The sequence below is a fragment of the Chelonoidis abingdonii genome, chromosome 13 (assembly GCF_003597395.2).
Source record: "Chelonoidis abingdonii isolate Lonesome George chromosome 13, CheloAbing_2.0, whole genome shotgun sequence".
In the NCBI taxonomy this organism is placed as follows: domain Eukaryota; kingdom Metazoa; phylum Chordata; order Testudines; family Testudinidae; genus Chelonoidis; species Chelonoidis abingdonii.
Genome location: NC_133781.1, coordinates 3,382,271 through 3,395,297, shown reverse-complemented (window position 1 = coordinate 3,395,297; position 13,027 = coordinate 3,382,271). Strand labels below are relative to the sequence as shown.

Sequence of the window (13,027 nt, the reverse complement as noted above, 5' to 3'; positions counted from 1 at the left end):
TGTCTTGTGCATAGATTATAAACACGTCAGTGATTTCTCTAATCATGTGTGCAGCAGAAAGCCAAATGAGGCTCTGCTCTCAGCTTCTCCAGGTGCTACTACATCACCATAACAGGTATTTAATGAAATGCTTGTAGTGTCCTTTTCCACAGTATCTACCAATTAATATAAGGAGATGCCTCCTGACACTGTCTGAGGGCAGCACCTTCCCCCAACAGCACAAGGCAGGAACTGGCTTTTCCTCTTCCTGCTCCTCACCTCCCTAGGAAAGTCAATCTGCACCAGGGTGCTGCAGGGAATAGGGCTGGGAGCTGGGACCTCCCTCCCCACTGATTGCTCCTGCTGCTACTTCCAGTCTCTATCCCTGTGTCCCTCCTGTCACCTCCCCTCGGGCTGGGAGACTCGGTCCCTGGCCCGGCCCAGTGCGTTCGCTCTCCTGGAGCTGGCTCGGCTCCTGCAGGTGCTCGGGGAGCAGGGCCTGGCGGGGTCAGAGAGAGCAGTAGCTCTGGGACTCACCGACCCCATCCCCCCAGGAGCGGAGTTGGGGCAAGGAGGGGCAGAGTCACTTTCCTGCCCGGCCCCAGCCCTTTCCCCCGGGGTGTCTCTCCTCACTTTCAGGCTCGGGCTTAGGGACTGGTGTCAGTAGAGCCCAGGGTTGCCCCATGGGCTGGGTCCAGCCACCGCAGAAAATCCCCCCTAGGTTGGGCACAAGGGGCGGTTAATCCAGATCTCTTCTCAAGCAGCTGAGCTGATCAATTGAATTCAGGTTCCAGGCTTCCTTCCTGGTCTTAATAGATGCATAAGCTGCAGCATCTGACCCACGAAGCTCAACCCCAGTAGAGAGAGCACAGCCGCCTCCCCTTTCAATAGTAAACAGTCAATAGAACTATGCTTGAGAGAATTCAAGTTTTATTTTTATAATTTGAACCGATAATACTGATTTTAAGCATATTTATTTAATTTTTCAGAGTTGTGGGAAGTTGGGAGGAGTCAGAGAATAGTTTGTTCTTAATGACAATAGATGTGGTGATTCAAAAATTTAATTTTTTATAAGCATTGAAACCAACTTTGCAACATCATATCAAAATATACAAAGTAAATTGCCTTAAATCAAACTCTAACAAGTTCTTAAGCAGCATTTTGCTTACTTTGCCTATCTATAAATTTAGATGATTATCGATAGAAATGTTTTATTGTTGGCTTGTCTGTACAGCAAAATTGATGGTTATTGACATTTATCGATAAAAATCTAATCCTTTCAAGCCTAAATATAACCAAACAGTCAGGATTTCAAGGAAAATCATACAACATTTTCCCCATTTTACAAATACATTCATATTTAATTAATTTGGAAGCCAGCAAAACATCCACCCATTGTGAACCCATTGGACTCAAGTAGCTCTATAACAAAATCTAAAGCAGTGACTATGCCAGGTGAAGTCTGGAGGGGTTGCAGGCATCTGACAGGTTTATTGTGGGGCTTGTTGGTGTGCGCACATAGGCACAAAATGGAGCATATGTGAGGTCACCAGACGATAGATGCGCAGTACAGCTAGTTCCGGCTCAAACGTACCATATATATATATATATATGTATGTATATATGTATGAACAGAATGTTTGCCCCTGGTTGTAGCATGACTGGGCACAGTGTCTGTGTTTGTTTCCAAAACACATCACTGTAGTTGCTGTATTTGGACAGAAATCAAGGAGCATACTCAGTGGATAGCTCTGCCTGGCCAGCTACCCGTGGCATGCAGCCACTGAGGAACTAGTGCCCACTGCCCATTTCCTGGGGCCAAGCAGTGCTGTGGGCAGAATTCTGAGAAAAATTCAACTGTTAGTTCAGGCCAGCAGATAAGGGAGTTGTGGAAAGCCAGCCATGAAATACCCAGGACCACTCTGAAGCATGGGGAATGGATGGGTCACTCTATATCCTTGGAACAGTTTCCACGGCAACTGATCCAGAGAAAGAGGACCTGCATGATTGCCTCTGCCAGATCAAGAACAGGCTTGAGCCACAAAGTAATCTATAGTGCCCAAGTTGCTTCAGTTTTGAGAAAGATGTCCACTGTACCGAAGTCAATGAAGACGCACTTGCAGATGCCCCAGGATTTGTGACTCAGCTGGTATTCGTAGGTGTGGTGCCAGAGTGGGTGTTTAGGTGCATAAGCAGAGAAATTATCTTATTGATGGGGAATGGAGATGTTTTTGAGGATAGTGGGCTGCCAAGTGTGATGATTTGGAGTTCACCCAGGCCAGTGAGGGATTCAGTCAGTGTTTCCCTTGTACCCATGGATGATTTGTGGCTCTGTAGCTTTGGTTCAGAGCTGTTCCCCTCTCAACAGCCTGCTAGCCGCCCATAATCTTCACCCTGGCTTTGCCCAATCCACTTACTCCTTGCAGACTGACCTCAGTACCCTCTCAGAACCTGAGTTCACCCCAAAACCTCCTACAGCAGGGACCAGTCCCTCCCACTGAACTCTCAGAAAGAATTAGGTTCTCTGCCCCTACAGAGGCCTAGTAAAACACTCCATCCTGTCTGCTTTCTAGAAGCGCACACTTTACTAAACTTACACAGCAGTGATGATTTAGAATGAAAGCAAAACAAACTTCTTAACAAAAGAACATAGATTAAGTGATACCAAGTAAAAGGGATAAAGTCGGAAACAGTTACAAGCAAATAAAAGTGAAAATTCATCTAAAAGACTATAACTTAACCTAGCAAGATACAGTCTTTGTTGAAGACGGTTTCTATCCCCCACCAGTTTCCCTTCCAGCTTTTACTGGCCAATCACGTCTGAGCTCACATTGAAGCTTTCCCCACAGTCCTTAGGTTTGCAAGGTAGCGCTCCTGTGTGGATTCTCTGATGCGTACTAAGGTTTGAGCGGTGTGTGAAGCTTTTCCCACAGTGTCGACACTTATAGGGTTTCTCTCCAGTGTGGATTCTCTGATGGCCCAGAAGGTATGAATGGTGTGTAAAGTTTTTCCCGCAGTGTTGACACTTGTAGGGCTTCTCTCCCGTATGAATTCTCTGATGGGTAAGAAGGTTTGCGGTGCAACTGAAATGCTTTGCACAGTCAGGGCATTTATAGGGCTTTTCTTCCCTGTGGGTTCCCTCATGTCTAACAAGGTGTGAACTCTGACGGAAGCTTTTCCCACAGTTAGGACACTTATAGGGTCTCTCCCCTGTGTGAGTTTTCTGATGTTTTATCAAGGTGGAGCTCAAAGTGAAGCTTTTCCCACAGTTGAGGCATTTATAGGGTTTATCTCCAGTGTGGATTCTATTGTGTCTATCAAGTTCCGATTTATAAGCAAAACTTTTTCCACAGTCAGTGCATTTCTTGGATTTTCCTGCTCTACAGATTCTCTGCTGACTAATAACGTGTGAGATGCTATTGTATCTTTCCCCTGAGTCATTCAGTGTCTTTAGTCCCTTTCCCAAGTGGGTCACCTGACAGATTGGGATGCCTTTGAGACTTCTCCCACAGTAACTGGATTTACCCCTTGTCTCCCCAGAGAGGTTTCTCTGAGGCCTGAGCTGTGTCTGACAGGCTTCTCCTTGCTCAGAAGTCTGGGAAACATCCCCTTCCGATCTTCCTGATAACGTCCCCTGGGGTTCCACTTGCTCAGGACCTTCCTGCTGAGAATTCTCCTCCTTGTTCTCATTCATTGTCCCATCACCTGCTAGGACAGAGAGAGAATCCAGACAGGGAACCTCAGAAAGGGAAATGTGGAGAACAAACTGAAATAACTGCGGGGGAGGGGACCAATTCTACCTTTACACTCTATCCAAACACTCATGGGGAGACAGCTAGTGCCAGACATCAGTCAGGGTGGGTGGGAAGCCAGAGTGACATCTGGCAAGAGGATATGGATGGGCTGGGGACAGTCATGTCTTGGATGAAATGAGGCAGAACTGGGGCAGCTCACAGGGCCTCAGTGGGAATCCCAACGGTTTTGTTCACCCCTCAATGGTTTCTGAGTCAGTTTATGATTCCTCACCTATGTAGGTTCCTGTCAGCATGTCGCTTTTCTCAGAGCCCTGGAGATCCAGGACCCATGACACCTCTCCTCGTTCTAGCTGTGAGATCAAGTCAGATTTAGGAGTCACAAATCCTACCCATGGAAGAAATATAGGGTTAGTGTGACACAAAGGACCACTGATGCCAACTGGCAAAGAGTTCACTGTTCTATACAAGCACTCCTGCCTCAGACCAGACAAACTCACTACATCTGATACACTGAGGTTTCATGGTATTTATCAATAAAGGGAAGCATGTGAAGTCTCCACTGAAAGCTTGTATAGATACAACCACCACATGATGTAATATTTCAGGAAGAATGTAACTACCATATATACTCGTTCATAAGCCAAATATTTTTGGTAAAAAGGTGATGCATCAAAGAGCAGGGGTCGGCTTATAAACAGGTCTACACCAAAATTTGATGATTTTAAACTCTATGGAATCATTGAATTGAATATCTAATACATTTTTGTTTTGTTTACCTGGAGCGTCTGCAGGTATGGAGCCCTTCAGCTACCTGTGGCCGTGGTTCACGCCACTTCCTGCAGCTCCCATTGGCTGGGAATGGCGAACTGCGGCCACAGGGAGCTGAAGGGCTCCATGCCTGCAGACGCTGTAAGTAAACAAAATGTCCCAACCCGCCAGTGGCTTACCTTGACGGGCCAGGAGCCAAAGTATTCCAACCCCTGAAATATAGGGTTAGCTTATGAAAGGGTCATACCATTTTTGCTATTTTTACCTATCCATTTTGGGGGGTTGGCTTATAAACGAATGGGCTAATGAATGAGTATATATGGTATATTGAAAATATGGTCTCAGGGTTATGAAGTGAGAGTGAATTAAAAGGCAATAATATACCTCTGTGTTAGCCCATTCAAGCAGGAGGGAGTTGTTCCCATCCCGGGTCAGCTGGTGATATAACGCAAGACTCATTTGTCTACCTTTGCACCAACCCAGAAAAGTCCATGGAAAAAACTATAAATATCAAAGTAATTTGGAAGTGAAAAGGAATGATATGACAGAGAGGGGATCGCCCTGTCTGGGAATAAAGACATAAACTAGTTCAGTGTATCTCAGGGTGGAGATAGTCTGCATGCATTCACTGAGGAGGTAATACCTGGCTGGGCAGGGCTGCTTCATGAAAGACTGGATCAGAGTTCCTTGGGGTTAGCTACCACTGCAAAGGACTGAACTTTGGGGAGAGAACCTACTTAATTAGATAGGAAAGGTAACTATTGATAAGGATAGGCCCTAGTTCATGTTTCAAGATTCTGTATTATATGTAACCCTTTGTGTACATCACTCACCCTTGTTTCTAGTTGAATCTCTGTTCTTCCTTGAATAAATTTCCTTTTGTTTTACAATAACTGAACTCAAGGTCTGTGTGCGATAAAGGAGCCGTAAGCTAAGGTTTAACTGGTAAACTGGGGCAGCGTTCCTCTGGGATTTCTATGGGTATCCAGTAATCAGGGACAGGACACCTCAGGGGGACACTTTGAGCTGACTTGGGGGCTGGAGTGCATCTGTTGTCAACCTGCAGTGCAAAGAGCAGAGTGCTTGCATGACAGAGAGGCTGGTTGTATTAGGGAGCTAACACCCAGCTAGTACAGGCAAGTTTCCTTTGCACTGGTGGCAGATAGTGACAGGGTAACTTACAGCCCTGGGTGTCCTGAGAAGAAACAAAGTGAAGGCATGGCTGCTATGCAATGTTCCTGGAGAAGAAGTGACATTTCATGGGAACATGTAAGCAGAGGCCTTTGAGGACAACGAGATGTCTCTTGAGAGTTGTGGTGGGCCCCTTGTAACATTTCAGGGATTTCCATGCATCACTGGATTTAATGACACTGTGACAGCAGCAATGTTAGACCACTATCCCATTGCTAAGCATACACAGCTACATCTCTGAGGATGGAGGTGGAGGGGTGTGTGTGTATGTGTGAGATGACCAGCAGAGACTGGGTATCAAACCCCAGACATAGCATGTGGTCCTCTTCTGGGTGGATGATAGTAGAACAGTGTTATTGTGCAGGCTGAGTAAAGAGGTGGTTTTTGATGCTCAGGCAGTCAGCCACTCTAGGGTGTGGCTTCTCCCTCTCCTACTCAGGTGGTGGTTCAGGGATGTGCCTGATTTTACTGTTTCTGCCCAGCAGCAGGGATGAAGCTGCCCAGATCCTGCTCCCACAAATGTATAGACATGGTTGTGCCTGTGACTTATTCCAGGGAACTTGCCTGATAGTGCTAGTTTGACAGCCACCATCTTGAACACCAGGGACTGAAATGATGATCTCCAGAGCTAAAATCAGGAGCTGTTTCAGTTTGAATTAAGCCTCTTTATCTGGGGCTATGGCATATTGATATCCTCTATGGGACGGGCACTGAAGAGGAGCTGTAGCACACCTTTACCAGTGGGTTACACTAACACACCAATGAGTAGGCCGTAAAGTATCCTAACAGCACCCACCACGGGCAGATCCCCAGCAAGTCTGTATCTTTCTTACTCCTTGGCAACACTTGTTTAATCTGACAAGTCATGATCTGAGGAAATGGCTCCTTACCCAGTGAGATCAGCGTCTCATAATTGTCCTGCATGACGTCCCTGTAGAGGGCTTTCTGACCAGGGTCCAGAAGAGCCCATTCCTCCTTGGAGAAATACACAGCCACCTCTCTGAAGGTCACAAGTGCCTGAAACAACAACTACTAGTACTGTGCTCCAATGAAAACCCCACCAAGTCAGTCACAGGCCCCAGACTGTCCCCTTTGCTCCAGTCTCCAATATGTTGTGTCCTTAAACAACATTTGCAATTGTACTTCCAAACTGGTTTCTTATTCCTATGGTGCCACTTATCATAGATGACATTATGCCCTTCAAAGACCTGCTGCTCTCCCCTACTTTACATAAATCAAGCCATGAAACTGTCACCATAGGAATATTGCTTTTTGCTTTCCATCCTCTCACCTCCCTGCTAGAGCTGCTCAGAAAATGGAATTTCCATTCTGTGGGAGGTCCTGATAATTAAAACATTTTTTTCACTGGGATGAACTTTGAAATAGTCAAAGGTTAGGAGCAAAGAAAAGTTTAGGAAAAAAAATCTATTTGCAAATGTTGAAATGAAATGTCTTCCTGTTGATTATCCCAACATAAAATGTAAAAATGTTGAATTCAGCATTTCCTCACAGAGAACTTCATTTTTAACTGAACTACAGGTGAGTCTCATCTTACGCGGGGGTTCCGTTCTGCGGTTAGCGCGTAAAGCGAAAGCCGCGTATAGTTAAAATTACATTGAGTTGAATGGTGGGCGGAATCGCCCGCACTACAGAAAGAGTATTTCAATTGTTATTTTTCTCTTTTTGTTTTTGCCGACCGCGTAAAGCTGAAATCGCGCATGTTAAATGCGCGTAAGATGCGACAGACCTGTACATGTTTGATGGGAAAATCCAACCAGCTCTTCTCCTTCCCCTTGTGAGCTACAGCGCCCACATTTAGATCTCCACACAGCTGAGAGGTTCAGCTAAAAATTTACCCATGGCTGGAAACTATCACAGCGACCCCTGTCCTGCACAGAGAGGAAAGATGCTGCTTCTTGGGCAGTAGCTCCAGGGCACTTTAGAGGGTTAACTCCTGTCCCACAGATGGGGAAATTTCCATCCCAGCCCAGTGCACCTATTTGTAAAACCAAGCCCCTATTAAATGGGCCTAGCAGCTTTTGACCCAATCATATCTGTATATTTCGTGTCCCCTCCATCTATCAGAGGAACCCCTGAAAATCTCCTACCTGTTCCAGCTCCACTACAGCCATTTCCCTTCCCCTGGCAGAATGAAGTGATGTGGAGCAAAACATGGATGTTATTCTGCAGCCTGTCAGGGTGAGAAGGGTGATTGGAGAGGTTTCAGAAAGGGCTTTGGTCCTTTTCACACTCCGCTTCCCCCAGATTCTCTCCCTGCGTATGCTTTAAGTTCTGCCTGGTTGAGAAAACAGTTGGTCACTTTATTTCAGCAGACAAGCTCTAAACCATCCACCTCAGGGGCTATTGAAGGAGTTCAGAAAGGAACTAGATAAATTCATGGAGGCTAGGTCCATCAATGGTTATTAGCCAGGATGGGCAGGTATAGTGACCCTCCCTAGCCTCTATTTGCCAGAAGCTGGGAATGGGTGACAGGAAATAGATCATGTGAGGATTGCCTGTTCGATGCCAGTGGAGCAGAATGGAGCGGGCTGGGGATGGGTCACTCCATTTCCCACCGCCCCATGAGTGCGAGGTCGGGTGGCAGGAAGTGGAGCGACCCGGCCGCAGTCAGCTCTGCCGGCTTGTGCTGGGGGGCGGTTTCCCCTCTGTCCCCCAAGACTGGGGAGAAGATGGACCAGTTGGGAAGGGGCATGGGATGGGGAAGAGAAGGGGGCAGGGGGAAAGAGACAGTGGGGAAGGAACGAGTGGGATGGGAAGGAGATGGAGTGGTAGGGAAGGGGCATGGGATTGGGAAGAGAAGGGGATGGGGAAGCGGGGGCCCAGCATGCGGATCCCATTGGCAGCAACTGGGATTGCCCTGTTAAGCAGGCCCATCAAACCCTCACCCTGACAAGCCCCACCTCCCCTGCATCTGTACCACCCCGACATGCCCGTACAGACACCCTCCCCACTGAACCCCAACTACCTACACCTGGACCCCCACCCAAATGAACCCCACCTCCCCTGCACCCAAATACTCCTCTGCTGAGCTCCAACCACTTTCACTTGGTCGCCCCTGCAGACTCCCATTGCCCCTGCACCTGGAACCTCCCCGTGCATCCAGATCCCCCATTGAGCTGCCTGTACCCAGACTGCCCCACACTGAACCCTCTTACCCCCATCTGGATCCCCACACACTAAATCCCTCTGCACTTGGATCCTGCTCCAGGCTGAGCCTCCCTGCCCACGTCTGGTGTGCCTGTGGCAGGGTGTTTCTGTGGCAGGCTTGGCCCTTGTGCTGTGTCAGGGTCAGGTTCAGCCTCACTGCCAAGTCCCTATCCTGGGGGGCAGAGGAGGCTGCAGAGTATTCTCCCACCTCCATGCAGCCAGTGGCCTGTGCTCCCCAGTGCCATGGTGGAGCTTCCACATTTATTTATTGTAAAAAAAAAATTGCAGAATTTTAAAATATTATGCACAGAATTTGATGCAGCATTCCCTCAGGAATATGGGGCGCTGTACAGCTGTGATGGTGGGACTGTGAAGGGGGCGCTGGACAGTAGGGGATCTGTGGGTGGGAGAGCTGGGCAGGGTGCTGTGCAGTTGTGGTGGGAGGTTGGTGCGAGAGGTCTCTGGGCAGGGGGTGCTGGGCATAGAGACCTGTGGGGGAGGTCTCTGGGCGAGGGGGCACCAGGCATAGGGCTCTGTAGGAGAGGTCTCTGGGTGAGCGGGCGCTGGGCATAGGGTCAGGGGGGGCATTGTGGAAGGGGCACGCTGTAGGGCAGGGTTTGGCAGCCCTAGCAGTTGTGGGTTTGTAAACAGTGCCCTTGTGCTGGGCTGAGTGGGGCTACTCCCACTGTGCTGCACCTCACCAATCCCAACCGGCCCCTCGCTCTGCGGATCGCCCCCACCACATGCCCTGTTTCCCCAATGGGTCCCACAAATATGTTTGGTGCTGAGTCCACAAAAAGCTAATCCGGCCCTGAGAGCCGGGAATCTCGCTCCCCACTGATCGCTCCTGCTGCCCCTTCCAGTCTCTGCCTCTGTCTCCCTCCCGCTCCCTCCCCTCGGGCTGGGAGACTCGGTCCCTGGCCCGGAGTGCTCGCTGTCCCGGAGCTGGCTCGGCTCCTGCGGGCGATCAGGGTGCAGAGCCTGGGGAGAGCAGCAGCTCCGGGACTCGCAGCCCCCCTGCCGAGGAGGGGCCGGTGGTGCAGAGTCACTTTCCTGCCCGGCCCCAGCCCTTCCCCCGGGTCTCGCCCCTCACCTGCAGGCTCCGGCTCAGGGGCTGGTGTCGGCAGAGCCCTGGGCTGCCCCAGGGGCTGGGTCCAGCCCCCAGACAGAGTCCCCCCGGCTGGGCACAGACGGGCGCTAGGCAGCAGCTGAGCTGATCAGTCCAGGCTTCCTTCCGGGTCGCAATGGTGGCGCTCGGCAGCAGCGTCTGACTCAGGAAGCTCAACTCCGGTATGGGAGTAGACAAAGCGAGCCACATCCCCTTGCATTAGCAACAGCCAATGTAACTAAGCAGGCAGGGCTGCACGGAACAAGGATTTATTAAGCCTATGGTGAGAGACCGTGTTCCAAGCTCATCCTTGTCTGTTCCTCGTGCAGCAATATAGGGTAGCCCCCTCCTAAGCTAACATCCTCCCACCCCCGCGTCAGTGGACCATCATCAGTATATACCTTACTGGAACCTGCTCCTCCTTCTCTGCTCCCACTCATCATACAACATCTTTCCCACTTTAAAAAGTGACAAAGAGTCCTGTGGCACCTTATAGACTAACAGACGTATTGGAGCATGAGCTTTCGTGGATGACAAAGTCTGACGAAGTGGATATTCACCCACGAAAGCTCATGCTCCAATACTCTGTTAGTCTATAAGGTGCCACAGGACTCTTTGCTGCTTTTACAGATCCAGACTAACAGGGCTACCACTCTGATACTTTCCCACTTTACAAACTCATTTATATTTAATTAGCTAATTTGGAAGCCAACAAAACATCCATCCACCCATAAGGCAGATGGGTTCCAGTCCTTAGCCTAGCTGGAGTTGCTTCCCATTGGTCCACAATCTGCTCCGACACTAGATGAGGGTTTAGAAGGTTAACTAACACCTGTTAACAGAGTAATGCAGACAAGGCAGTGTGCTTCACTAATCCCTGACAACCAGCCTTGGTCCATAAGAGAAGGGGGAGCAAGTTAAAGCGAGGTGCCAAAAGGACATTTGTCCCCTAGATATTCACCCCAGCAGGTAGGGAAACTGAGGCAAAGGACTACTGCCCAAGGCACTGCAGGAGTGGCTATTGTACTTATTAATTCATATAAATATATGGTTGATTTATTGTTGTGTATTCCCAAATTAACACTGTGTTCTGTTTCCCCTTAATATCATTTTCTTTGTTTTATACATAGACTCGGTGCTTGCCAGAAGCAAAGTGTTGCCTGCTAAGGGTGCCCAGGGAGATATTTTGTTTTCCCAAGTTTCTGGGTGAGGGCTTGAGGCATCGTGTTGGTTATTTTTAAGAGGAAACACTATATATTTGAATCTGGCTTACATCACCAGGCAGCAGGGTTACATTTTGTGCCTGAAAAGCACACTGCCTTGTCTACACTAGCACCTTCCAAATCTTCAGGTCTGTCTATGCTGCAGCAGATTTGAAACTTGTGCAGACATGCTCTAGTTTTAATCAAGTTAGCTTCCTAAAGGTTGCAATGAGGACATGGCAGCAGGGGCTACATTAGTGGATTTATACCTGGGGAAGCTTGTGCAGAACCCCACACCACTGTATCCACACTGCACCATTTTTAGTGAGGTAGCTAGGTACTTATACCGCCTCCAGTACTGCAGTAGCTGGGCAGCTCACAGTCTTCAATACACATGTCTTCACAAGGTTATGAGGTAAGGAAGTATTATTATCCCTGTGTTACAAATGGGGAGCTGAAACACTGAGAAATTAATGCCCAGATCCTCAGTGGCATTTAGGTATCAAACTCCTGCTGAAATCTGCAGAAGACCAATGATTTCAATGGGAGTTAAGCACCTATATACCTTTGAAGACCTGGACCAAAGTGATTTATCCAAGTTTGCACAGGCAGCCTGGAGTGGAGCAGGGAGATGAACTTGGGCTTCGCAGGTCCTAAGCTAGTGCTCTAACCACTGGACACTCCTTCCTTTCTCATTCTCAGCAGCTATTCTGCCAATCCTTAGGCATCTTCTGATCTTTGAGTACCTGCGTAGTGCCCGCTATTTAAAGTGTAAAGAGCGAGACCTTCAGTACTCACATGATGTTAGCTGGAGTACAAGGCAGTTCAGTGACTTAGTTTTGTGGTTTCATATACAGCAAGTTAGAGAACTGATGTTCTCAAATGTCTTTCCCATGGGATGGGCAGATGGCATCCAGATGCTTTTGCAGCCTAAATGAGAGTCAGCAGAAAGAGGAATCACATGGGTGTTGGGCTTTGATGACCAAGTTCCAGGGGACAAATGCAAGAAGCCTGGGAAACAAGCAGGGAGAACTGGAAGTCGTGGCACAGGCAAGGATGATGTGATTGGAATGACAAAGATGTGGTGGGATAACTCACATGACTGGAGTACTGTCATGGATGGATATAAACTGTTTAGGAAGGACAGGCAGGGCAGAAAAGTTGGGGGAGTTGCACTGTATGTAAGAGAGCAGTATGACTGCTCAGAGCTCCAGTATGAAACTGCAGAAAAATCTGAGTGTTTCTGGATTAAGTTTAGAAGTCTGAGCAACAAGGGTGATGTCGTGGTGGGAGTCTGCTATAGACCACCGGACCAGGGGGATGAGGTGGACGAGGCTTTCTTCCGGCAACTAAACAGAAGTTACTAGATCACAGGTCCTGGTTCTCATGGGGGATTTCAATCACCCCGATATCTGCTGGGAGAGCAATACAGCGGTGCACAGACAATCCAGGAAGTTTTTGGAAAGTGTAGGTGACAATTTCCTGATGCAAGTGCTGGAAGAACTATCTAGGGGCAGAGCTCTTCTTGACCTGCTGCTCACAAACTGGGAAGAATTAGTAGGGGAAGCAAAAGTGGATAGGAACCTGGAAGGCAGTGACCATAAGATGATCAAGTTCAGGATCCTGACACAAAGAAGAAAGGAAAGCAGCAGAATATGGACCCTGGACTTCAGAAAAGCAAACTTTGACTCCTTCAGGGAACTGATTGGCAGGATCCCCTGGGAGAATAACATGAGCAGGAAGGGAGTCCAGGAGAACTGGCTGTATTTTAAAGAATTCTTATTGAGGTTGCAGGACCAAACCACCCCAATGTGTAGAAAGAATAGTAAATATGGCAGATGACGAGCTTGGCTTAA

The 13,027-nt window shown here is 48.4% G+C and overlaps 1 protein-coding gene across 4 annotated transcripts; it reads right to left on the bottom strand.

The window, feature by feature from the left end:
* Positions 1-951: 951 nt before the first annotated feature.
* LOC116824955 (zinc finger protein 34-like) lies at positions 952-10,136 on the bottom strand. 4 transcript variants are annotated; one of them, XM_032780628.2, is made up of 5 exons: positions 9,955-10,136; positions 7,802-7,989; positions 6,584-6,710; positions 4,006-4,119; positions 952-3,687 (listed from the first exon to the last, which is right to left on the bottom strand). In XM_032780628.2, exons 2-5 carry the CDS (start codon positions 7,865-7,867, stop codon positions 2,783-2,785), a joined length of 1,212 nt encoding a protein of 403 aa, XP_032636519.1. In that variant the 5' UTR covers positions 7,868-7,989; positions 9,955-10,136; the 3' UTR covers positions 952-2,782. The 4 variants fall into 4 exon arrangements, with proteins under 4 accessions (XP_032636519.1, XP_032636520.1, XP_074928123.1 ...); XM_032780629.2 differs by having other exon boundaries at positions 7,802-7,884; XM_075072022.1 differs by lacking the exon at positions 9,955-10,136 and having other exon boundaries at positions 7,802-8,877.
* Between the last annotated feature and the right edge of the window lie 2,891 nt (positions 10,137-13,027).

Excerpts from the sequence above, each read along its gene's own strand:
- LOC116824955 (XM_032780628.2), bottom strand. The coding sequence starts at position 7,867 with ATGTTTTGCTCCACATCACTTCATTCTGCCAGGGGAAGGGAAATGGCT. Across the intron at positions 6,711-7,801 it reads CTGTAGTGGAGCTGGAACAG|GCACTTGTGACCTTCAGAGA; the intron begins GTAGGAGATTTT and ends TTGTTGTTTCAG. Across the intron at positions 4,120-6,583 it reads TGAGACGCTGATCTCACTGG|GATTTGTGACTCCTAAATCT; the intron begins GTAAGGAGCCAT and ends TTCCATGGGTAG.